The sequence below is a fragment of the Triticum urartu genome, chromosome 7 (genome assembly GCF_003073215.2).
Source record: "Triticum urartu cultivar G1812 chromosome 7, Tu2.1, whole genome shotgun sequence".
NCBI lineage: Eukaryota > Viridiplantae > Streptophyta > Magnoliopsida > Poales > Poaceae > Triticum > Triticum urartu.
Window position 1 is genome coordinate 277,492,089 of NC_053028.1, and position 26,520 is coordinate 277,518,608.

The 26,520-nt window shown below is 48.6% G+C and overlaps 2 protein-coding genes across 2 annotated transcripts; one reads left to right on the forward strand and one right to left on the reverse strand.

Moving 5' to 3' along the window:
• Positions 1-10,346: 10,346 nt before the first annotated feature.
• Positions 10,347-11,835, reverse strand: LOC125521612 (actin cytoskeleton-regulatory complex protein pan1-like). The gene is made up of 2 exons (XM_048686671.1): positions 10,714-11,835; positions 10,347-10,615 (listed from the first exon to the last, which is right to left on the reverse strand). The coding sequence occupies exons 1-2, from the start codon at positions 11,227-11,229 to the stop codon at positions 10,541-10,543; spliced, it is 591 nt and encodes a 196-aa protein (XP_048542628.1). The 5' UTR covers positions 11,230-11,835; the 3' UTR covers positions 10,347-10,540.
• Positions 11,836-13,626: 1,791 nt separating this feature from the next.
• Positions 13,627-17,432, forward strand: LOC125520724 (ER lumen protein-retaining receptor erd-2.2-like). The gene is made up of 6 exons (XM_048685714.1): positions 13,627-14,030; positions 15,652-15,851; positions 16,088-16,228; positions 16,312-16,392; positions 16,939-17,063; positions 17,140-17,432. Exons 1-6 carry the CDS (start codon positions 13,808-13,810, stop codon positions 17,186-17,188), a joined length of 819 nt encoding a protein of 272 aa, XP_048541671.1. The 5' UTR covers positions 13,627-13,807; the 3' UTR covers positions 17,189-17,432.
• Positions 17,433-26,520: the final 9,088 nt, after the last annotated feature.

Below are 26,520 nucleotides of genomic sequence, written 5' to 3' on the forward strand. Positions count from 1 at the left end.
TAAAATAGCTAGGAAGTCCAAATAAGAAAACGGTGACGTTTTGTAGATGTTTGGGGATGATCTGGACACAACGGTGGCGACAGTCCGGGTCGGGTTCGGGACAACTTTCAGACGCGCGCGAGGGGGCTGCGGGCTGACGAGAGAGGTTAGGTTGGACCTGGCGGGGGGGGTAGTGAGCTATGTAGACGGTCTCGCACTGAGAGAAGAGAAGAGAGGGAGGCCCGGCGACTGTTTCCGGAGACCGAAAACGTTCGACGTTAGACCAGCTATATTGCCGCTATAGTTAATCGTTGGGGAATCAAACGATCTCCGAATGCGATGAAACTTGACAGGCGGTCTATCTACACTATAATAAGACCACACTTCAACTCTTCATCCCATTCCGAGAACATTTCCCGGCCACTTATAAAATAATATTTTGGACATGCCGCGGGCGCGTGCAAGTGTATTTGGGCTCAGAACGGACAACAGACGGAACAAGGAGGCCGGGACGGATGCAAGTTTTGAAAACATGATGATGCAATGCACATGATGACATGACAAGATGCAACACGCAAGCGAAAGACAACACAACAACAGCGAATAACTGGAGGACACCTGGCACATCGGTCTTGGGGCGTTACACTTACACATAGGAACATGTATAAGTCATGAAGAAAGCAATAGCAACATACTAAACGATCGGGTGCTAAGCTAATGGAATGGGTCATGTCAATCACATCATTCTCCTAATGATGTGATCCTGTTAATCAAATGACAACACATGTCTATGGTTAGGAAACATAACCATCTTTGATTAACGAGCTAGTCAAGTAGAGGCACACTAGTGACGTTTAGTTTGTCTATGTATTCACACAAGTATTATGTTTCCAGATAATACAATTCTAGCATGAATAATAAACATTTATCATGATATAAGGAAATAAATAATAACTTTATTATTGCCTCTAGGGCATATTTCCTTCAATATTTAGTAAGTGCTTGAACGAACCCTTAATAAAGGGGACAGCAAAGAAGCCGGCTAACAGAATTATGTCTGCAGGTATGCTGACGGGTCGTCCCGCGGAGGAGATGCCCGGGTCTACGGGTGATCTTCTATCCGAGCTCTCGCAACTGCACGAACAAGTTCGACAGGTGATGCATGGTATTGCCTAGGCCTTGTGGCCATCCGTCTCCCTGCTAGAAGGCGTTGGAGAGCTTGTGGAAAAGCTCAAGGGAGCACGGCGACGCTTCCGATTATGGAAGATATCTGCCTGCCGTCAAGGTGCCAGGAAAGCCTGGGCCATGGTGAAGACGCGGTATACCAAGGCTGACCCAAATCACATGGCCGAGGTCGGACCTGTGGGGCCCGACGGGAAAGAGATCCCCGTTAGCTTAGTCTAAGGCAAGTAGAATTAGCCGCAAAGTATTCCCAATAGGATTGTAGGCTAGACCGCCTGTTGGATGGTATAGAAGAGGAATTTAGCCAGTCTACATGACTATGTAATTAAAATGACATGTATAATGCCTTCTAGCCGGATTGTAGATCATTTGTCATGGCGGACCTTTTCGCTTCAACCTTGGGACCCGATAGTCCGGAGTGTATCCGAATACCCGCTCAGTTATATAAGAACCGGGGTATGCATGGAGACCAGGTGTAGGGGTCCTTAGTGCTTGAACAGACAAGTGCCCAACTAGTTATGTTATATTACATGGGTAGTAAGAAACATCTTCCAGGGAGAATAGTTCCGTTAAGGGTTCCTTTCCCTGGGTACGCATGCCCTAAAATGCATGTCCGGACTGCGAGAGGAAATGCAGGAAAAAACATCTGGGGGCACATATGGAAAATAAATAAATCAAAATCATCTTTTGTTCACCGACCGAATATTCCCTTAAGAACGCTAGCTTTCGGCTTCACCCAGTCTGAGGTACACATCCGGCTGACCCAGCAGTAACAATCGCAGAGGTGCTCCCCTTATGCCCTAGCCGAATTAACGGGAACGTAGGGCATAAATACAAGAGCCAGGCAACCCAGCTTGGCCAAAACTTAAGTCATATCGATGCATATAATGGCGAAGAAAAGGTACGTGTGGAAGAATAACACATGTGCTGGGCATGAAGCCCAGATGGATAATTAAGCTTCTGTGTAAGAAGCCCCCAGGTATAATGAGCGCGGTTAGCGCATCCATAATGTGAAAACGAGGCACAAGCTGGCCCTTGAAGGCCGTGAGGAAGAATAAAAGAAAGAAAGAGAAAAAAGACAGATAATATATTCAAAAAATGGACAGAGGAAGGAGACAAACATAGAGTCCGGCGCTAGGCGTAGAATCTTCGGAGCCTGGCTGCGTTCCATGGGTTCGCCTCAAGTCGATTATTCGATGCATCCCGCAGACGGTACGCTCCACCGGTCAAAACTTGGTCAATAATTAAGGGACCTTCCCATTTGGGATCGAGCTTGGACTTTTTCTTCTCCGGCAGGCGTACAACTAATTCGCCAATGTTATAAGTTTTGACCCGTACTTCTCTGCTTTGGTATCTGCGAGCCTGTTGTTGATAAAATGCGGAACGGGCTTTTGCCACGTCGCGCTCCTCCTCTAGGGTGTCTAGACTGTCCTGCCGATCGAGCTCGGCTTCTCTTTCTTCGTACATGCGCACTCGAGTTGAGTCATGAATTATGTCACAGGGTAGGACTACCTCTGCGCCATACACCATAAAGAAGGGTGTATATCCAGTACTATGATTCGGCGTGGTCCGCAGCCCCCAGAGTACGGAGTCGAGCTCCTCTACCCAGTGCATGTTAGACTCCGTTAAGGACCGCACTAATCTGGGTTTAATGCCGCTCATGATAAGACCATTTGCTCGCTCAACTTGGCCGTTGGTTTGTGGGTGATAGACGGAAGCATAATCGAGCTTGATGCCCATGTTGCTGCACTAGAGTTTTACCTCGTCGGCCGTGAAATTTGTGCCGTTGTCAGTGATGATGTTGTGAGGGACGCCATAACGGTCTACGACCCCGGATATGAAGTCTATCACCGGTCTGGATTCGGCTGTCTTAACAGGTTTGGCTTCTATCCATTTGGTGAATTTATCCACCATGACCAGTAAGTATTTTTTCTTATGGGTTCCCCCTTTAAGGGGTCCAACCATGTCAAGCCCCCAGACCACGAAAGGCCAGGTAATGGGGATTGTTTGGAGGGCGATGTGTGGCATATGGCTTTGGTTTGCAAAAGGCTGGCAACCGGCGCAGCGTTGGACCAAGTCCTGTGCGTCTGCCAGGGCCGTCGGCTAATAAAAACCTGTACGGAAGGCCTTCCTTACAAGGGCCCGGGCTGCGGCGTGGTGGCCGCCAAGTCCGGCGTGAATTTCTGCCAAAAGCTTCCGCCCTTCCTCTTCGAAGATGCACCTTTGAAGGACTCCGGTAGTGCTTTTCTTATATAGCTCTCCCTCGTGGACCCTGTAGGCTTTAGATCGCCGCACTATGCAGCGTGCCTCATTTTGGTCCTCGGGAAGTTCCTGCCTAGTTAGGTAGGCCAGGAATGGTTCTGTCCTCTAAGTGCATGATCCAATTGGAGTATGTGTCGTACTCTTTAGGGAGTTTGGCTTCCGTCCATTCGGCGACAAAGTCAGCCAATACTTGCGATTTAATGGCTCGCCGAGGTTTGTATGTTATGTCGAACGGGAGGAGCTCAATGGCCCATTTGGCAATCCGGCCCGTAGCGTCGCGGTTGTTTATAATATCGTTAAGTGGCACTTCCGAGGCTACTGTAATCGAACACTCTTGAAAGTAGTGTCGCGGCTTCCGGGATGCCATGAATACCGCATAGGCTATCTTTTGATAATGTGGGTACCGTGATATGCATGGAGTGAGGACAGTGGATACATAGTATACCGGTTTTTAAAGAGGGAATTTATGTCCGTCAGCTTCTCGTTCGACGACGAGCACTGCGCTTACCACTTGATGAGTTGCCGCAATGTACAACAGCATTGGTTCGCCAATGTTTGGCGCGGCCAGGATTGGGTTGGTTGCCAGTATGGTTTTTATTTCTTCCAGTCCACCTGTGGCAGCGTCCGTCCACTCGAAGTGTTCGGTGCGCCGAAGGAGGCGATAAAGGGGTAATGCCTTTTCTCCTAAGCGGGAGATAAAGCGGCTTAGGGCCGCCACACATCCAGTTAGTTTCTGGATTTGTTTGAGGTCCGTTGGGATAGCCAACTATGACAGAGCTCGGATTTTGGTCGGATTAGCTTCAGTCCCTCTACTGGAGACAATGAAGCCCAGGAGCTTTCCTGCTGGTATGCCGAAAACGCATTTTTCCGGATTGAGCTTGATGTCGTATGTTCGGAGGTTGTCGAACATGAGCCTTAAGTCATCTATCAGAGAGTTGACGTGTTTGGTTTTAACGACCACATCATCTACGTATGCCTCTACTGTTTTGCCGATCTGTTTCTCCAGACATGTCTGGATCATGCGCTGATATGTTGCGCCGGTGTTTTTGAGCCCAAAAGGCATTGTGTTGAAACAGAAGGGGCCGTATGGTGTTATAAATGCCGTTGCATCTTGGTCGGACTCCGCCATCTTGATTTTCTGGTAGCCGTAGTATGCGTCGAGGAAACACAGTGACTCGTGTCCTGCGGTAGCGTCAATTATTCGATCAATGCGGGGGAGGGGGAAGGGATCCTTTGGGCAAGCCTTGTTGAGGTCCTTGAAATCGACACATAGGCGCCAGGATTTGTCCTTCTTTGGTACCATCACCAGGTTTGCTAGCCAGTCCAGGTGTTTTATTTCTCTAATGAATCCGACCTCCAATAACTTGGCTAGTTCCTCTCCCATGGCTTGTCTCTTAGGTTCAGAGAAACGCCGAAGAGCCTGCTTGACCGGCTTGAATCCCTTTAGGATATTGAGGCTGTGCTCGGCCAGCCTGCGTGGGATTCCTGGCATGTCTCAGGGGTGTCAGGCGAATATGTCCCAATTTTCACGCAGGAAATCACGTAGTGCGGCGTCCACGGCGGGGTTTAACTGTGCCCCGATGGAGGCTGTTTTTGTAGGGTCCGTTGGGTGGACTTGGAATTTGACTATTTCATCCGCTGGTTTAAATGAGGTGGACTTGGATCTCTTGTCAAGTATTATGTCGTCCCTATCCACCATGGAGCGTAGCGCAGTTAATTCCTCGGCCGAAAGGGCTTCGGATAATGCTTCGAGGGCCAATGCGACTGTTTTATTTTTGGCGCGGAGTGCTGTGTCCGGATCACTAGCGAGAGTGATGATTCCGTTGGGTCCGGGCATTTTGAGCTTCATGTACCCATAATGGGGTATGGCTTGGAAGATCGTGGACGCCGCCCGTCCTAGAAGGGCGTGATATCCACTACTGAACGGGGCCACTTGGAATGTAATTTCTTCGGACCTATAGTTCTCCGGCGTGCCGAATACCACATCTAGTGTGATTTTCCCAGCACAGCGTGCTTCCCGACTGGGGATGATTCCTCTGAAGGTTGTGCTGCTTTGCTCAATGCGGTTCCAGTCTATTTCCATTTTTTGAAGAGTTTCCTCGTAGATGAGGTTTAATCCACTGCCGCCGTCCATGAGTACTTTGGTGAGTCGAAAGCCGTCCACAATTGGACTGAGGACCGGCGCAGTTGGTGCTCGAGCAGTTCGGAATTTAGGTTCGTCACTGGCATTGAAGGTAATAGCCGTGTCACTCCATGGATTCATTGCTGCTACGTGGCAGATTTCGGCGAGGCTGCGGAGTGTTCGCTTGCGCCTATTATTTGATGCGAAGGTTTCAAAAACTATTAATACCGTATTGTTATCCACGGGATGGTGCTCTGTGGTATTTGGGATGAGAAGATCCTCACCACTTTTGGCCACCTGCCGAAGTATCCAACATGCTCTAAGGCTGTGCGTTGGTATGGTATCCGCTGTGCTATGAATTTTGCAGGGTCCGTTAAGCCATCCCTCCAATACGGTTCCATGCCCTGTAGAGGGTTTTTGCTTCTTTGTAATTAACTCCGGTGTCTTATGATAGTGCACCCTTTTACCTCGGACTGGGTGTATATTCGGAGCCGGATTATCCCAAAATTTCGTTTCGGTTTTCGAGGCACTTTCCATCGCACAGTACTTTCGTACTATGGACGCCAAGTCTGCGAAGCGTGATATGTCACGGCGACTTATGGCATTAAGGATTCCCTTGTCTGTGCAGTTATTGCAGAAAAGTGAGACTGCATCTTCCTCGCGGCAGTCCTTAACCTTGTTCATCACAAGGAGGAATCTGGCCCAATAATGATGTACTGTTTCATGGGGCTCTTGCCTGATGTGGGAAAGATCGTTTATGTCTGGGTGGGTGGGTGGTTTTGAGTCCGAACCCCTACCCGATCTGAGACCCAGGGGCCGAGGAGTTTCCGATCTTGGAAGTTCGGATTCCGGGATGTTGCCCGATGAGTCTGGCCCGTTGCCTGAATCTAGGTTCAGGGTTTGGGTGATGTCCTCCCGTAAATGGGTATCCGGCTTGGAGAGCTCAGGAATTCAGACATAGTTAGTCCTCAAGATAGAGGAGGAATCGCCGCATTGTTCCTCCACCACCGCAACATGATGGGTGACCGATGGAGAGTTAATCTCCCTTTGATCGGGTTTAAGCCCAATCCGATCATAGTCCATAGCGACTCCCAAGGCGGCGATGCGATCCAAGAGCTCGTTTAGGGAAGAGAGCTCCATTGGATCCATCTGCTCGGCGAATTCCGAGCCGACGTGGAGGTTGTTTTCGATGACCCGAGAAGTCATCGTCGGTGCAGCAGCCGAACAGGCGGTCATGACGAAACTGCCTAGCAGGAGAGTTTGGCCGACAGCCAGGGCTCCCCCGGCGGCCGGCGGTAATGTTGTTTTTAACAACGAGATGAGGCATCCTTCCTTATGGCGACGTCACAGATGAACTCTCAATGAAAGCAGCAATGTCGATGTCAAAACCGGCGGATCTCGGGTAGGGGGTCCCAAACTGTGTGTCTAAGGCGGATGGTAACAGGAGGCAGGGGACACGATGTTTTACCCAGGTTCGGGCCCTCTTGATGGAGGTAAAACCCTACGTCCTGATTGATTATTCTTGATAATATGAGTAGTACAAGAGTTGATCTACCACGAGATCGGAGAGGCTAAACCCTAGAAGCTAGCCTATGGTATGATTGTATGTTGTCCTACGGACTAAAACCCTCTGGTTTATATAGACACCGGAGGGGGCTAGGGTTACACAAGGTCGGTTACAAAGGAGGAGATATATATATCCGTATTTCCTAGCTTGCCTTCTACGCCAAGTAGAGTCCCATCCGGACACGGGACGAAGTCTTCAATCTTGTATCTTCATAATCCAACAGTCCGACCAAAGGATATAATCCGGCTGTCAATATGCTTGAACAATATGCTTGAGTATTTAAGCAAAAATAGACTATTTCTTTGAACAATATAGAAGTCGAAATGTCCATGCTATAAAGAAAGAAATATTATATGGCATGTTAGGCAGCATTCCACATCAAAAATTCTGTTTTTTATCACTTCCCTACTCGAGGACGAGTAGGAGTTAAGCTTGGGGATGCTGATACATCTCCAACGTATCTATAATTTTTGATTGTTCCATGCTATTATATTATCAATCTTGGATGTTTTATAATCATTTTATAGTCATTTTATACCATTTTTTGTTACTAACCCATTGACATAGTGCCAAGTGCCAGTTGTTGTTTTTCCATGTTTTTTACATCGTAGAAAATCAATATCAAACGGAGTCCAAATGCCATGAAACTTTACGAAGAATTTTTTATGGGCCAAAAGGAACACAACGGGCCCTGGCTGCGCCTGGGGGGTGCCCTGAGGAAGGCACAACCCACCAGGGCGCGCCAGGAGGCCCATGCGCGCCTTGGTGGGTTGTGCCCACCTCGGGTGCCCCCCGGACCGCCTCTTTGCTCTATAAATACCCCAATATTCCCAAAACCCTAGGTGAGTCGACGAAATATTCATCCAGCCGCCGCAGAGTCCAGAACCACCAGATCCAATCTAGACACCATCTCAGATGGGGTTCACCACCTCCATTGGTGCCTCTCCGATAATGCGTGAGTAGTTCTTTGTAGATCTTCGGGTCCGTAGTTAGTAGCTAGATGGCTTCATCTTCCTCTCTTGATTCTCAATACAATGGTCTCTTGGAGATCCATATGATGTAACTCTTTTGCGATGTGTTTGTTGGGATCGATGAACTTTGAGTTTATGATCAGATCTATCTTTCTATATCTATGAAAGTAATTGAGTTTCTTTGATCTCTTTTATGCATGATTGCATATAGCCTCGTATTTCTTCTCCGATATTTGAGTTTTGTTTGGCCAACTTGATCTATTTTATCTTGCAATGGGAAGAGGTGCTTTGTAGTGGGTTCGATCTTACGGTGCTTGATCCCAGTGATAGAAGGGGAACCAACATGTATGTATCGTTGCTACTAAGGATAAAATGATGGGGTCTATCTCTACATAGATAGATCTTGTTTACATCATGTCATCGTTCTTATTGCATTACTCCGTTTCTCCATGAACTTAATACACTAGATACATGTTGTATAGCGGTCGATGTATGGAGTAATAGCAGTAGATGCAGGTAGGAGTCGGTATACTAATTTTGGACGTGATTCCTATGTAATGATCATTGCCTGGATATCGTCATGAGTATTTGAAGTTCTATCAATTGCCCAACAGTAATTTGTTCACCCACCATTTGCTATTTTCCTCGAGATAAGCCACTAGTGAAACCTACGGCCTCCGGGTCTCTTTCTCATATTATTTACCTTTGCAATCTATTTTTCTTTGCATTTATTTTCAGATCTACTAAACAAAAAACCCAAAAATACCTTGCTGCAATTTATTTATATTTATTTATTTGGCATTCGATCTATCAATATACTACAAATTTACCTCACGTACGTTTGCCTATCTTGAGGCGCCGTACCCCAGAAGGAATTGACAACCCCTTTAACACATCGGGTTGCGAGAAATTGTTATTTGTGTGCAGCTGTTGTTTACGTTGTGTTGCTTGGTTCTCCTACTGGTTCGATAACCTTGGTTTCATATCTGAGAGAAATACCTACCACCGATGTGCTGCATCATCCCTTCCTCTTTGGGAAAATACCGACGTAGCTTCAAGCGACATCATCCACCCTCCCCCGTTTGACCTCGCCGTCAACACTCGCCGCAGATGCTCGCCATCGACGCCTGCAAGAAAAAAAAAGGTTGTAAAAAAGAGCTATCTGCGGAGGCCCCCATTGAATCATTTGAAAAAGGTGGTTCCAGCAAAACAAGGCACGGTTGTAGCAAAAATTGTTGGTCCATTAAAAGAACGAACTCCGATGGAAGCAATTTTTGGGGCTACTTCTAGCAAAATAAAGATATGGTTGTAGCAAAAATTTACTCGTCCAGCAAGAACAAACTCCGATGGAAGCAATTTTTGGGGCTACTTCTAGCAAAATAAAGATATGGTTGTAGCAAAAATTTGCTGGTCCAGCAAGAACAACTCTGATGAAAGCAATTTTTGGGGATACTTCCAGGAGAACACTCCGCCAGTTCCAGCAAACCTGGTCCATGGTTGCAGCAGCACCCGGCCAAACTCTAGTCCAACTTGCCATGGCGACCTCCGTGGCTCGTCGAGGTGAACCCCCACAGCTTTCCGCCATCACTGGTTCCAGCAAAACCAGTATGTGGTTGCAGCTCTCACCCCAGCCAGTTGTAGCATTTGCGTGCTCCATCGTCAAGCCTGCCGGTTGAGGTAGTAGCTCACCGCTGATGCCGGGATGTAGTCACTGACGTGCTCGCCGTAACTTCTCGCCGTCGGCGCCCTGAGCAGCGAGGAAACAGCTGTAGATGGGAGGGATGTCGGGGCTATGGGGGAACGTCGCAGGGAGCGTGTGGAGGTGAAACGAGAGGAGGAAGATGAGAATGAACCGGAAAGGGATGAATAAGGTTGGATGCGGTTTGCACGGGCCTACGTCGGGGGAGACGTGGCTATATGTGTGTGGGTGTTGTGCGTGACGAGGCACGAAGTCGGCCCAGCGTTCGGCCGGCGCGCTGACGTAAAACATTTCCCTAAAAATTAATAATTTCTCGTTGCTGCCCTTAGCAGTATCCGTGGCATGCCAACCACTCAAGGAATATTCTACTCAATCTGACAGGCTAATGGCTGACACACGGGGTAGTTGGTTTAGTGAGAGGGCATGAGATTACATCAGAACTCAAATACCACAATCCGTCGTATTCACAGAACAAACAAGAGTAGTAGTATTTCTCAAAGAGCAAGAGAATAGATACTTGAAGAAATTAGAAAAAATCACACAGAAGGTGCCTTCATATTCTGAGTGGCAACCATGACGCGACAGGCGCATTATGAGATATATTATATAATTCTTGGCATAATAGACTAGATTAGTTTGAAGTTTTTATATTTGAGCACAGTATAATAATAGATGCTCGTATACACGCCCACACACTTATTTTATTGGACTTCCTCGTATGCTGGATGAAGATTTGACCATGCGCGTGACCCAGCCGATCAGTACGCGCTAATTAGCCTGAACCACGCGCGTCCGTGTTCCTTGATAAATATAGATGATAACATCATATTTATCTAGACAAAATATATAATATAGTTAGTAATTAATAATGAAAAGGAGACATATAACAACATAGCTAGTTACTCATTTTATAAAGTAACATCACACATACCAAAACAATACTCCCTCCATCCGATGAAAAATGTATATATAGAAATTTTAGTACAAGCCGTGTGCTCCCGCGCGGGCGGCCCGGAAGAAACCCTAGCCGATGTCGACTCCTCCACCACTCATCCCCATTCTCCTTCAGCCGCCACGTGAGGGCATCCCCGAGCAAAGCCCGTGCGGTGGCGGCAGGGACGGTGTTTCCCTTCCTCTCGTCCGGGCGTGGCGGCGCAGGGCGTGATCTGGCGGCAGGGATTCGCGCGCGACCTGCGGTGGCACAGTGCGGCGGCGCGGGCGGAGGAGACTCGCGTGCGTCCAGCGGTGGCACAGTGCAGCGGCGCGGACGATACAGAGACACGGGGGGCTGGTCGCCCGAGGAACCTGCCGCTGCTGTCCATGGGAGCTTCGGCGCCAGATCTGGCTCCTTGGGGGCGGCGGCTACCCCATCCGACGGTCCCATGGCTACGACGGGGCACGACGGAGCGATGTAGACGTGCTGGACAGCGTACCGCTCTGGCGGCATGGTGGCCTGGGTGTGCTGTCTTGCTTGATCTGGGCAGATCCTCTGCTTCAGATCTGGCTTCTTGGGCAGCGGCTCGCACGGCCGTAGGTCATCGGGGCTGCGGCTGGGGGGTCGGCGGGGTCTGTTGTGGTGGCGGTTGAGTGTAGTGGTTGGCGGAGAGGGATTGTGTGCAGGCGGCGGCAAGGTCCTTCCTGACTCCGGTATGTGTAGGTGCTCGAGGTAAGCGATTGTGGCTTCGGACGCCTTCTTCTGGACGTAACGAGGACGCTCACTGTGGTCCGGAAGCTAGGTAAGGAGGCCTGCGTTGCCAGACTCGGCGGCTGGCCACGCGGAGAAGAGGAGGATGGGATGCTCCAGGCGGAAGCCTGTTGTCGACCTTGTCGGCCACAATGACGATGACGCCTTAGGTGCGCGCTGGGAGTTATGCGCCATTTGCAAAACTACCTATATGTGGCGCCTGAAGCGCCGAGTAGGAATTGCGTGACATTTGTGCCGAACTGCACGTTTCTAGAAAAGTTGTAATCTCTAGAACATTTTCTTGAGAATTTTTTTCTAGAACATTTAACCAGCCATGAAACAGCTGCACGTTTATGAATCTTTTCTAGTATTCATGAATTTTTTTCTACGCGTTTGAGAAGTTCATGAATTTTAAAAAGTTTACGAATTAAAAAAATAGTGAACTGAGAAAAGTTAACGGTTTTAGAAAATGCCGGCGAAGTACAAAAAGTTCATGAAATACTAATAAGGGCACGGATTTTTAAAAAATTCACGAATAAGAAAATGTTCACTGAATTGAAAAATGATCATGCATTTGAATGAAAAGTTCACGAATATAAACAAGTTCATGAATTTTAAAGAATAAGTTCACAAACTTGAAAAAGATCACGAGTTTGCAAAAAAAAGTTCATGAATTTGCACAAATTCGCTATTTAAAAAATCATGAAATTGAAAAAAAGTTGACGAATTTGAAACAAGTTCATGAATACAAAAAAAGGTCACAAATTTGAAAGAAAAAATTGCGAATAAAAAAATGTTTAGTAATTTAAAAGAAAAGGTTCACAAATTTGAAAACAGTTCATGAGTTTGAAAAGTGGTTCATGAATTTGAAATATGTTTGGGATTTTTTACAAACTGAAAAAAAAAGTTCACGAAAATGGGAAAATGAGAGAATGGAAAACGAAACATAAAAAGGAAAAAAAAACTAAGAAAACTCGGTCAAAAGCTTTTAGAAGTTTCACAAAACCGGCAGGAAACTTCTAGAATCCTCATAAAGCCTGATGGTGTACATGGGCATGGGTCGGCCTATTTTCTATGCAGGTGCGCGCTGGGAGTTGTGCGCCATTTGCAAAACAAACTATATGCGGCGCCTGAAGCACCGAATAGGAATTGCATAGCATTTGTGCCGAACCACATGTGTCTAAAAAGGTTGTAATCTGTAGAACATTTTATTGAGAAATTTTTTCTAGAACATTTAATCAGCCACGAAACTGCTGCACAGGAACAGCAATCGGCGCAACGCTGAAATTGGGCCACTAAACAGAGGCTGGCGGCACACTGCGAGAATGGACGAGACGCAGCAAGTAAAAAACGCTCATTGTCTTCGGCTGTCCACAGCGAGCCGCGCTGGGCACGGCATGGCACACTGGTGCCGCGGCCGACGGCGACGCGCCTCCCCCTTCACACGGCGCGATGAGGCGGGTGGTGCGGTACACCGGCCCGTCCGGCACGGCTACGTATACGTACGACAATCCGCGGCAAGCTGGCCAAGAACCGGGCCCCGGATGACAGACAGCGCGTTGGAGTTTTGTACTAGCTCATCCATTGGTGGAGGTCGCCGTCTCGCCAGGCTCCGCACTCCACTCCACGAGGTCGGTCCTCGAGGCCTCCGTGCGGTGCGAGTCGCCGTCGTCGCGCCCTCCCCACTCCGCGCTAGGTCCTCGGGGCGCATTAACAATTCCAACACGCTCAAGTCAACACACCGGATCGTTCAGCTCAGCCGATCGGTTCAGGTAGATCGGTCAGATGGCTTAACCCGGCCTACTCCCATCGAATCGACCGACCCACTCGCCACGCCGGACCCCCCACCTACGCGAACCAAACTCGCACCAGTAGGAAGCATATCCTCAAATGCAAATACGGATTAATTGCGTTTATTCTATTGCCTATCTATCTATCCATTAATTGGAAAAAGGAGGCGAGTTATAATACTACCAAAATCTGCTATGAAGCGGTGACTCATCAAAGCAAAGATAAGCATCGCATTTATCCTACGTTTCCATATACTAGCAACCTGCCTCAAAAAAAAAAGGTAACCTGCCTGATCTCCCGAGGCGACGACACGAAACGGTTGCAGCTGCACCAAACCCAGCCCGACCCGTCCGGGCCTTTACTCCACCACCACAGTATCAGTACCGCACCCATCCATCCTCCTCTCCTGCAAAACCAAAGGCCAGACCCAGACCCAGACCGCTCACGCCGCACCGCACGCGCTGCACGGGCACCCAACACAAGCCCTTCTCCGATCGTGCTCTCTCGCCGCCGGTAGCAGTCTAGCAGAGCAGCGGGGAGGAGCTCCGAGATGAGGGCGCCGCGGAGGCCGATGGCGGTCGTGCTCAGCTGGGTGCGGAGGCAGCCGCCCAAGGTCAAGGCCTTCCTCGCCGTCGTCGCGGGCATGACCGCGCTCGTCTTCATCCGCTTCATCGTCCACGACCACGACAACCTCTTCGTCGCCGCCGAGGCCGCGCACGCGCTCGGCATCGCCGTGCTCATCTACAAGCTCACCAAGGAGAAGACCTGCGCTGGTTCGCTCTCTTCTCTTCTGTTGCCCCCTCTTTCCCCAAAGCTATCCTCTCGATCCGTCCAGCTAGCTTCACTTCACCGCGGTCTGATCTGATTTTTCCAAAGTTCCTTCCTTTCTGGGTCACCTTTGTGCTGAAAACATATGGATTTTTTTCTTTCCTTTTGGAATCATGAACCTGATTTATCCTCGGACCTAGGTACTTCTGTTCTTTTGTGGGGGTGAGGCATATGAAATTATTAATCCACTGTTTTGCTATGAGAGGTAACTGTTACTTGGACACTGTCTGCGACTTACGCTGCGTGGTGCATTGCAAGGAAGTGGAATATTACTACTCCGTACATGCTGATTTGGGGAACGCTGAAATTCTTGTGTGGTCATTTCGCTGAATGTGTGCAAAGTGAGCAAAAAGCATGTTCCTGTTCCATCCAACTGCCCTGCCCCGTTCGCGTGTCTGTAGCTGCATCTGTGTACTTTAGAGGCCCTGCTGCGAAATGCAGGCAATTCATGCTGTATGCTCGTTCTATGAATGTGGTTCCATAAGATTCTAGCAGATTGTTCTGATCAGTATGGTGTATGTGATAGTGCATAAAGTGTTTGTTTGGACCATTTCATCTCTTGGCGCTTCAGTCCAGTCCCTACTGGAACACCTGTCTCTCTCATGGACTTGCTGTTCGTAAGAAACTTTCCTGCTTTATTTGTTGGAATGACTTTGTCCCTAGATGCTATTTTGATGAAAAAAGGGTCCGTGGATGGTACTATTTGCATGAGAAGAAGAACCAACAAACATGTTGTTCATACAACATCAGCATCATTCCATTCTTGTAATTTGTGTTTCTGATCCTTATTAGGAACATATGTGTGCCCCTTTTGTTCTTCGCCTGTTTAAGATGCATGTTTTCTTTGCGGAAAGTGAGCTCCTTTGTTCTTCGTCTGTTTAAGATGCATGTTTTCTTCGTGAAACGAAGCAGCTCAAGCAGAGCTAGAAACGGAAGCCAAAGCAGCAGCATCTTCCTTCTTCTAGACAGTGAGCTAGGAATTTTTAGTTGATCTGCTCTTATGTTTGCTGCTGGGGTTTAGGTAACTGTGGCTATTAAGAAACATGAACCACTCCTCTTTTTTTTCTGCATGTCACTAAAGGATTTCGGTTTTTCTTAGTGTGTCTGCTGCTCATATTGCTGCCTGTCTTTTAGCTGTTTGAATGTTATGATTAGGTTTCTGTTTCATCACCTGATACAAGATACAAGGAAATTTCTATGCTCAAGCTCTGAAAATTTTGTATACAGCTATGCACATGGATAATTTGTATGGTCACAGAATCTGCCTTCTCACATATCTCTGGTACTTTACATTGTATAGAGGTTGCGTCATTTAATTCGGATCGGAGGGAGTAATAAAGTTTCTTACATAATGGAATCTATGTACCATGTTTTCATTAACAAGAAACTGGGTCTCTACTGATAGTGAAGTGCATACAGATGACTGATCTGCTGTAATAAAACACACTAACTGCCATATCAGTGTGATAAACTTGCTTATTTTTTCTTTGGTGTAGTTTGATCGTGACAATTGCTTTGTAATCTATATACATGCTCTAACTTCCCCTCTTTCTTAAATTCTCGCAGGACTTTCACTCAAGTCTCAGGATTTGACAGCACTGTTCCTGGCCGTTAGGTTGTACTGCAGCTTTGTTATGGAGTATGACATCCATACAATACTGGATTCAGCTACACTAGTAGCTACTCTTTTTGTCATTTACATGATTCGGTTCAGACTGAGGTCAACTTATATGCTGGACAAGGACAATTTTGCATTGTACTACGTGGTAAGAATTCAACATCTATAAACTATAAAACTGTGAGGATTTAGGCCATTAGACATTAGTTGATTAGGGAGTCTTATTTCCTGGTTGTATGTTGTAGGTCCACAAGATGTCAGTATCACTTTTAGAAAGAGTTGTATCTTTGCCCCTTGTGGTAGCTAGTTTTGCATGTTAATCTGTTTATCTTGTGAACTTCCTCTTATTGCCGCCAATACCAACTCACTAGACTTACTGTCCAGGTTGTACCATGTTGTGTGCTGGCATTTATTGCTCATCCTTCGACATCACATATCATGATCAATAGGATCTGCTGGGCCTTCTGTGTTTACTTGGAAGCTGTTTCAGTGCTGCCCCAGTTGCGCTTGATGCAGAATACAAAGGTAACTGTTAAAACATACATAGGCCCTTGGATGCAGAATTGAACGGTCAAATTTATCTAACTTTAAGATATGTTTTTGAGCAGATTGTTGAACCATTCACAGCTCATTATGTGTTTGCATTGGGAGTGGCAAGGTTCCTTAGCTGTGCACACTGGGTCCTTCAGGTTCTTTACTCTATCTTTTTCTTATTTAAAATGTGCAATTTTAGTCTCTGTTACGCCAAAGCGCCAATACAAACTGCCTTCTGACGACACATAATGAAATATTCCAAAAGAGTGGTAGAAAGTCCAGATACTTTGGTGAACAAAGCAGAACAGTGAAAACATAGTTTTACTACACATAAAATAAAATGGTATCTCTCACTGATGTTTACTGTTTACACCATTAAGTAGAAGTTCACATAATCAAATGTTTTTATTGAGGTAAATTTTCCATTTGTTGCCATCATGACCACCCATGTTCATGCCTGATTTAACATATCCTAGGAAATCATAATTTTACCTAGTTGCATGTTGGATGGTATCGGTATCTTCTCAGTGTCTGCACACTTGGCTGCATCATTGTTTAAGAAATATGTTACTTTTAATGCATGGAATAATAGCATGCTTATCCATGGGGTTTGAAAATATAGTAGACTATATCCATGTTGCAGAATTCATTCATGACTGTGTGGGTCCATCTAAACCAAGTAATGGTACTCGCCTTTTTAGGTCTTGGATACTCGTGGCAGATTATTGACTGCTCTGGGCTATGGCTTTTGGCCATCGATGGTTCTCCTCTCTGAAATCGTCCAGACGTTCATCCTTGCAGATTTCTGCTACTACTATGTGAAGAGGTACATAATCTTAGCATCTGCTATCACTTTGGCAAACCGTTTAACATGTGTTAACCAGTGAATTGTTGTTGTGCAGTCTTGCTGGTGGACAACTAGTGCTGCGACTTCCTTCTGGGGTGGTGTAAAATCTGCATCATGATGGACAACTCATCTGTTTGGTGCTGTGTCTTACTGTTGAACAGTGGCTCTGCTTCTGGCGCCCAACCTTCGCTCTTCCCATGTGGGATGGATTCAAGAGTCTTGTTTGCCTTTTCTTTTTCAGTTATAAACTGTTTGGTGAAAATTGTACCAGAGACTCTTGGTCGTGAAATGTAGGCTGTTGAGAATACTATCTATAGCTGACTATTTATCCAGACTAGTTTTCAAGTACTTGCCTCCTTACATGCTCAGTCATCCCAGTTTCGGATTGGGGAGGCCATGAGATACTCGCTTTTCGATGGTCATGTTCTCTTTCATTTGTGTTGATCTTGGTGTTGCAGCTCTGAGCATTGGTTCCAGCTGAGCCAACATCTCCAGTTTTTGTATGGGCTGGCGTGGATTCTGCTGAATTCGCAGTGCCGTCAATGAAACTGAAGAGTTGTTGTTCAGGCTATAGGTTGGTCATCGGCGGGATTCGTCTTGTTTCACTGAGAAAAGGTGTGATTTTGCTTAGTTTTATCTGTCAGTGCAATTTTTCCTAGTTCAATCTTTTGTCAATACTCCACAGTTTCATCACTAAGAGCAACTCCAAAGGGCCGACCCATTTCGTCCGTCTGCTCCGTTTGGGTCGGCGCGGACAAAAATGGCGGCCCAACACGCCGACCCAAACCCAAATCGTGTCCGCGCCGACGCATTTGCGGCCCAAATTTGCGTCTCAAATGCGTCGGCGCGGACGCCGAACGGACGCTTCGCGCGCCTTCTCGCTGTTCGCCGCATCCCCACATGGCGGTCGTCCAACTACCCGCTGCCCACACGGTCAGCTTAATTTATGACGATGGGCCCACGCATCAGCAACGGCGCTCGTTCTTTTTTAAGCCGACCGTGCGGCGGGATCGTCCTCATCCAAACTAGCCGTCCCCATCTGCCCACCCTTGCTCCCTCGTCGCTGGCAAACCCTAGCCATCGCAACCACATCGACGATGGGCCTCTTCTCCGGCGCCAGCGGCAGCAAGGCCAAGGGCAAGTCCCCCGCCACCCCTTTCCCCTCCGAGTTTCTCCCACCTCCGCCGGCGCCTCGCCGGCAGAGGCAGCGCGTCAACGTGCTAGTGCACCAGGCGGAGTGGCACTGGCAGAACCGCCAGCCGCTGCCGTATCCCGACGTGACGCTGCCGCACGACTGGCATCTGGATCCAGATAGGATCCCAGTGCCGGCGGCGCCGCGGTCGGCTCGTGCTCACGCGGAGGAGGTGCGGCCCTGGCGGGCGCTGCTGACGGCGGAGCAGCGCCGCGACTCCGCCTACGCAACCGACTCGCCCAACTGGGCGAGGTGGTTCGCCTTCGAGCACGAGGAGGCGAGGCGCCGGGGCGTGCGCGAGGTTGACCGGAGGCCAACGCCGTTGGTCGTCCGCGAGGAGGACCAGGCGGCCCTTGCGGCCGTCTACCGTGAGAGCGAAGAGGACGAACGGCGCAGAGCGGAGGCGGCGGAGGCGAAAGGCAATGGCGGAAGCCCTTGCCCTCTCCGCGGCGGGCGACAACATGGTGCCGCTGGTGGCCCCGCCGTCCCCCATCAAGCTGGAGCCGCAGCCCGAGCCCGAGCCCATCGCGCGCTTCTCCTGGAATGGAGTGGTGCGCGAGTGGGTGTCCGCACCACCGGTCTGGCTGGGGGCGACGCCGGCGCAGGAGCAGACCTACCTCGAGATGTGGCGCCAGCGCCGGCTGGCAGAGGAGCGCCGGCAAGGCGAGTACGAGGAGATGCTCGAACGCGACCTCGAGGAGGAGGCGCGCGAGGCCGAGGAGGAGGCGCGCCAGGCCGCGGCTGCACAGGCGGCCGCACAGCCCCCCGCTCCGGCACTGCCTGCGCCGGCACAGCCCGACATGGCAGCGCTCTGGAACACGATGTTCGCCTGGGCCGGGCCGGCGCCGACGCTCATCGAACTCACGGACCCCGAGGACGACGACGCCGCCGCCTAGGGCAGCGCGCCGCCTCGTAGTTTAGGCTGTTTTTATTTTTTAAAATACAAATGTGGACGCGTGGACTCTCGCTGGCCTTCGTGGCCGGCTTTAATGTTTAATTAATGTAGTTTTCCTTTTTTTAAATATGCATGCGTTCATTTTTTTTGGCGCCGTCTAAATGGGTCGCAGGCCAGCGTTGGGCGCAGATGCCGACCCAAATGCGGAAGCGGGCATCCGTGTCCGTCTGACTGACCCAAACGGACAAAAAGCGGACAAAATCGACGTCCGTTTGGGTCGGCCCGTTGGAGTTGCTCTAACAGCTTCAATGATTTCAACATTTTTGGCAAGGTTTGGTGGTGGTAATCTTTTAAGGCATCTTTTATTACCCGCCATACATTATAAATCCCGTGGTGTTAAAGAGTATGGGCACGATATGCTCTTCCATTTTATTTATGAGATCAGAACGCCCAGCTGCCCCTGATGAAACGGCAAACTTAACCTGCCGTGCACATCAGATGATGCAGTAGGATTCGTCTCCCTGCTTGCAGTTGAGGTGGCGGAAAACCAGTCCATGCCAACACCTCGTCGAGAATATTAAATCCATGGCGCAGCTGTGCAAGAAACCGACGAGATGGCGCCGATATGTACTTGCAATGCAATCCAATGCTTTACTTGCCGTGAGCAGGACGGCTGCTTCTACCTTGCCGGCCGGCAAGTTTGAAGTCCGCGTCTCCGCGAGACGGCAACGCTCGTCTTGCGTTCCGTTTCAAACATCTCGCCACGATATGCATAGTCACGGACGGCGAGGATCTTAAGTTGTCATAGTCAATGATGATGATGGTTAAAACTTCCAAGGAAAAAACTTCAAATTGGGATGGCAATCCTCCCGATACATAGGGCCAGTTTTTTTCGGCGATTTTCTCAGAATCACCCCCTCACTAGCTTCTGACAGAATCGCCATTTCATTTTTTTTATAATCCTATTTAATTAAGATCTAATTAGCTAGGATTGTAAAAAACATATGAAGTGGTGATTCTAGAAGAAACTGGGGGGGGGGGGGGGGGGTGATTCTGGTAGAATCGCTGAAAAGAACTGGCCCATAGTCACGGACGGCTGCTCGCGAATCTATACGAAGTACTCCCTCCAATTCTTTTTAGTCTCAATATAAGTTTTGTTTAAAGTTAAAGTATCTCTAATTTAACCAAACTTATAGAAAAAAATATCAACATTCATAGTACTAAATCAACATTCGTAAACAAGGGAGGGAGTACATACAGTCTAAATCAAACATGTCTATATGCATTTGATTTACAAAAGAGTTAGAGCATTTTATATTTATGAACGAAAGGAGTACATATACCAGTAAAAACTACTAAAAAACTAATCACTGGCAGGAGGATGGGGCTCTCACAACTTGCTTGACATCAGGCGCGCTGCCACCTAGATCTTCTCTGTCTGACCTCCGGTCCTGTAGCTGCGACCGGATCCGAAACCCCGTAGCGGCCTCTATCCACCCCACATGTTGCCCAAGCTTCACCTTCGACTTCGGCGTCACCCCGTCTCCTGGCAACTCCAGGCGTTTACTACATTAACGCTCCGACGCTCCGGAACGAAGCTGAGGTTTTGTCATGGATGCGCCTTCACGCATGCTGCCAGCCGCGTCAGTTATTCTATGCCCCCGCCAACGTCTCCGCCTCCACGCTCGTCGTGGCTGTCCTACTCACTCATGGAGGTCCTACCCCGCCATTGGAGGATGACGGGTGATGCACTCGCACAACTTTGCCTACGCCGCCTTTCCACCCCCGATCCGGCCACCGCCTAGGTACCCTCCTCCCTTGCCGACGTCGTCCGTGATGGACACCATGCATGGCAAGTGTTCGGCGAGATGCCATAGCCATTTTTTTTACGGTCTCATTGTTTACTTTGAAGCTAACACAGTGGATTCAGATGAGGAGTACTTCTACGCCGAGTTTATGGATTCATCCTTGTCAGACGATGAAACGACGATGATGAGCGCGATTCTTGAAGACATGGAGCATGTTCTAAACTTCAAGGCTTAATCGAAGAGACATCGGGTGTTGAACTAACAGAGGCAAGGGACATATGATGTTGTACGTTGACTACTTTGCCCTTGATGCGCTAATTGAAACCTATTTCCATCGTCAATTTCAGATGCAACGACATGTGTTTGAACACATCTACCGAGTTGTTAGGGCCTATGTGTGACGCCCCCGATTCAATCGTACACTAATCATACACGCAAACGTGTACGATCAAGATCAGGGACTCACGAGAAGATATCACAACACAACTCTACAAATAAAATAAGTCATACAAGCATCATATTACAAGCCAGGGGCCTCGAGGGCTCGAATACAAGAGCTCGATCATAGACGAGTCAGCGGAAGCAACAATATCTGAGTACAGACATAAGTTAGACAAGTTTGCCTTAAGAAGGCTAGCACAAACAGGGATACAGATCGAAAGAGGCGCAGGCCTCCTGCCTGGGATCCTCCTAACTACTCCTGGTCGCCGTCAGCGGGCTGCACGTAGTAGTAGGCACCTCCCGAGTAGTAGTAGTCGTCGTCGACGATGGCGTCTGGCTCCTGGACTCCAACGTCTGGTCGCAGCAATCGGGTAGAAGGGAAAGGGGAAAAGAGGGAGAAAGCAACCATGAGTACTCATCCAAAGTACTCGCAAACAAGGAGCTACATTACATATGAATGCATTGGTATCAACTGGAATAAGGCTATCATATGTGGACTGAACTGCAGAATGCCGGAATAAGGGGGGATAGCTAGTCCTTTCGAAGACTACGCTTCTGGTAACCATCTTGCAGCAGGAGAAGAGAGTAGATGGTAAGTTCACCAAGTAACATCGCATAGCAAAACCCTAACCATTGATCCTCCCCTCCTCGCCCTGTGAGAGAGTGATCACCGGTTGTATCTGGCACTTGGAAGGGTGTGTTTTATTAAGTATCCGGTTCTAGCTGTCATAAGGTCAATGTACAACTCCAAGTCTTCCTGTTACCAAAGATCACGGCTATTCGAATAGTTTAACTTCCCTGCAGGGGTGCACCACATTTCCCAACACGCTCGATCCCCTTTATCCGGACACACTTTTCTGGGTCATGCCCGGCCTCGGAAGATCAACACGTCGCAGCCCCACCTAGACCAACAGAGAGGTCAGCACGCCGGTCTAAACCTAACCGCCCAGGGGTCTGGGCCCATCGCCCTTAGCACACCTGCACATTGCGTGGGCGGCCGGAAGCAGACCTAGCCTAGCAGGCGTTCCAGTCCAATCCGGCGCGCGCCGCTCAGTTGCTGACGTCACGAAGGCTTCGGCTGATACCACGACGTCGAGTGCCCATAAATGTCCCCGCGTAGATGGTTAGTGCGTATAGGCCAGTGGCCAGACTCAGGTCAAATACCAAGATCTCGTTAAACGTGTTATCTTGAAATAACCACGAACGCCCACCAGGGCCAGGCCCACCTCTCTCCTAGGTGGTCTCAACCTGCCATGTTGCTCCGCCTCAAAGTCCCACTCGCGGGTACTCCTACGAGCCGACCCGTCTTTGTTCACCACATGTATCATATATAAAGTATATAGTATATACCCGTGATCACCTCCCGAGTGATCATGGCCCGATAGTATAGCATGGCAGACGGACAAGAATGTAGGGCCACTGATGATAAACTAGCATCCTATACTAAGCATTAGGATTGCAGGTAAAGGTAACAACAGTAGTAGCAAGGACAGGCTATGCATCAGGGTAGGATTAACGGAAAGCAGTACCATGCTACACTACTCTAATGCAAGCAGTATAGAGGAGAGTAGGCGATATCTGGTGATCAAGGGGAGGGCTTGCCTAGTTGCTCTGGCAAGAGAGAGTGGTCGTCAACTCCGTAGTCGTACTGGGTAGCAGCGGCGTCGGTCTCGGTGTCTAGCGAGAGAAGAGGGGGAAGAAACAATAAATATAATGCAAACAAATGCATGACGATGCATGACATGACAAAGCGTGATGCTAGGTGTGCCCTAACGCGGTACGAGGTGGTACCGGTGAAGGGGGAAAACATCCGGGAAAGTATTCCCGGTGTTTCGCGTTTTCGGACAGATGAACCGGAGGGGGAAAGTTGCGTGTTTGGTATGCTAGGGATGTTTGGCGGACGAACGGGTTGCGTATCCAGGTTCGTCTCGTCGTTCTGAGTAACTTTCATGTTGAAAATAATTTAATCCGAGTTACAGATTAAAAGATATGATTTTCTAAAGATTTTATTAATTTCTGGAATTTAATTAATTATTTAAATTAATTCGAAAATGAATTTATGACATCAGCATGATGTCATGCTGACGTCAGCAGTCAACAGGGGTTGACTGGTCAACCTGACAAGTGGGTCCCATTGGTCAGAGACACATGTTAATTATTCAAATTTAATTAATCTAATTAGAATTAATTATGGGTGGGCCCCACTATCATTGACTGATTAATTAATTAATTAATTAACAGTTTAATTAGTTTAATTAGTTGATTAGCTTAATTAATCAAAATTAATTAAGTTAATTAATTAATTGATTAATATTTTATTATTATTACTTTTTGTTTCTTTTTTTGTTATAAATAGCACAGGGGCATGGGCCCCGTTCGTCATTGGGCCAAAGACTAATTAGGTGGGGGTTAAGTTAATGGGGATTAGCCCCCAAATTATTGGACCGGGCCCAGCGATAGTGGCCGGCGGCCACAGCCCGCACGTAGCCACTGGCCGAGGCCAGGGCGCGGCGAGGCCGGCTGGTCAGCGCGGCCGCGAGCAGGAGTGAGCAGGGGGGCGGGGTGGGGGGCAAAGCTGGCGAGGAGGGGTGGTTGGGGCGCCGCTGCCGGCGCTAGCAACGGTCGGAGGCGGGCTCTGGAGCGGAGCTCCAGCGGGGCTAGGCAGAGCAACTGATGCGGAAGCAGCGGCGCAGCTGGGTGGAAGCAGCGTAGCATGGGGGCGCGGTCTCACGCGGAGGGCGTCGACGAGCGGCGCTCGGCGGCAAGGACGGCAGTGAGCGGCAGCAGCTGCAGCAAGCATCAGCGCAACAGCAATCTTCAGCGGCAGCGGTAGGCGCTAGCAACGGCGAGCGAGGCGAGGGCTGCGGCAATGCGCGAGCTGGCACGCACGGGGGCACGACCAGGGAGTGTCCAGGGTGGCCAGGACGCAACGGGAGCACGGGCACGACACGGTGACCGCGGGCGGGGGAGAGAGGAGAGGCCGGGGGCCTCACCCGCGTTGGAGGGACGACGGGCGCCGTGGCTTGGGGGAAGCCGGTCGAGGGAGAGGTCGGGGAGGTCCATGGCGGGGACGACGCGGCGGAGCAGGAGGCAGGCCGGCGGGGTAGATGACGAGGTGGAGGCGGCGGCGTCGCGGCGAGGTGCGACGGCGGCGGGGCCGGGCGACATGCGGCGTCGGGCAGTGAGCGACGAGGCGAGGGGATGGAGGAGCACGGCGACGGCAGTGGCTCCGGCGAGGGAAGGCCTCCGTGCGTCGGCATCGGCGGGGTCGTCGCCCCGATCCGGATCGGGATCGGGGGTGGAAGAGTTGACCGAGGAGGGAGTGAGAGAGAGGGGATCGGCTAGGTTAGGGTTTGGGGTGGGTTATGTAGGCCGATGTGGGAGGTGGGCCGGCCTAGGTTGTGGCCTGGTGGGCCGGGGCCCATCAGGGGTTTCGTTTTATTCATTTATTCTTTTGGTTTAGTTTTCCCTTTATTTATTTGTTTCCTTTTTACTCTTCAATTTATATTAATTTTGTAAAAATATAATTTCAACTCCTAATTTAGCATTGCCACTAAACCCACTATCACAAAAGGTTTTACCCAGAACAAAATAGTTTAGAATTTTATATAATACAAAAGGTATTTAATTGATTGTTTTACCTAGAGTTTTATTTATCTTGAATAGTTAAACATTTTTTGATAGAGTGGTTTCTTCACCATATTCACTTATGAATTATTTGGAACCACCCGAACATTTTAGTTTTAATGTTTCAAAACTTTGATGTTTGGCTTTAATCCAAATTTGAATTTGAATCGGTTTTTGAACTAAAGCGAGATCAACAACAGTAATCGAGGTGACGTGGCATCATTAGCGTGGAATTACTGTAGCTTAATTATCCGGGCGTCACAATTCTCCTCCACTACAATAAATCTCGTCCCGAGATTTAAGAGGGGAAGTGCGGGGAAGGGATTTGGTTACGAAATTATAACGAGCGCACTCGATCTTGGTTGCTCTTCTCGGAGCGGTCGATCCACTATGTTGATGTCTTCATTTCTCTTCTTCAGGTCATCATGATGAAGTCGGCATCCTTTCTTCAGGAACTCCACCGTAATTACGAAAGGGTAAGAAGGGAAAACTCTATAAGGATGGATTCTAACAAGATCGAGCATCAGACTGTTAACTCTGGGAAGAAGCATAAGTATCTCTCGAATTGAATCTTAAGAAGATATCGAGAGCAAAGTAAGAAGGTACCATGAGAAGTTTCAAATGGATAGGCAATCGTTCGATGCCTAATCAGAAGGTGAAAGGGTTTCAGGGCAATGAGAATAGGTATTGCGTCCCATACCAGAATAGATCACCAGACAGGTGGTCCGTGAATTGCATATGAAGTCAAGCGCGAGGAACAACCTTGGGAACAGGTGGTGTACATGAGAGTCAGGTTTCGATCCTGCGGAACTGTGGGTTATGGGCTCACCATGTGGGTTAAAAGTAGGAAGGCGGTGATGTCTTGCACGATCATGCAAGTGAGGCATGTCAGAGGGTAGCCTGTCAGTTATATGTCAGCAACAACGTCGGTACCAAGGGTGAGGGACAAGGAGAACCATTTTCCTGCTCATTGAAATGAGGCGGACCAATAGGCAAAGTTCTCGTCCATCGGTGGTTACCGGAATGTCATCAACAATAGTAACAGGGTCTGACTGATAAGGTGGTACACCGAGGTGTTTTCGTAAGCAGGAAAATATTACTGCTTAGATCATATAGATCACCAGAAAGGTTAAACCAAACAATGGAAAGGAATATATCATTATCAGATTAGACAGAACAATGGAAAGGAAAATGTGTTGGAACACATATCCCATGGGTATATCCTTCCCAAGGACAAGTAGAGCATGATATCCATGACAGGATATAACGTAGAAAACCATTTAGGTAAGGGGGAGAGGAAGTTCATGACATTACCCAAACAACAGTGTTTGAATAATTGATAAACGAATTTAGCATGGTGCTTCAAAATGTTCTTATCAATGATCAGAGTACCACAGACATGCTTTGAGATAGCATTGACATGGTCATCAGGTGAAGATCAGACTTTGGAAACACAAAGGATCCATCAGGAAT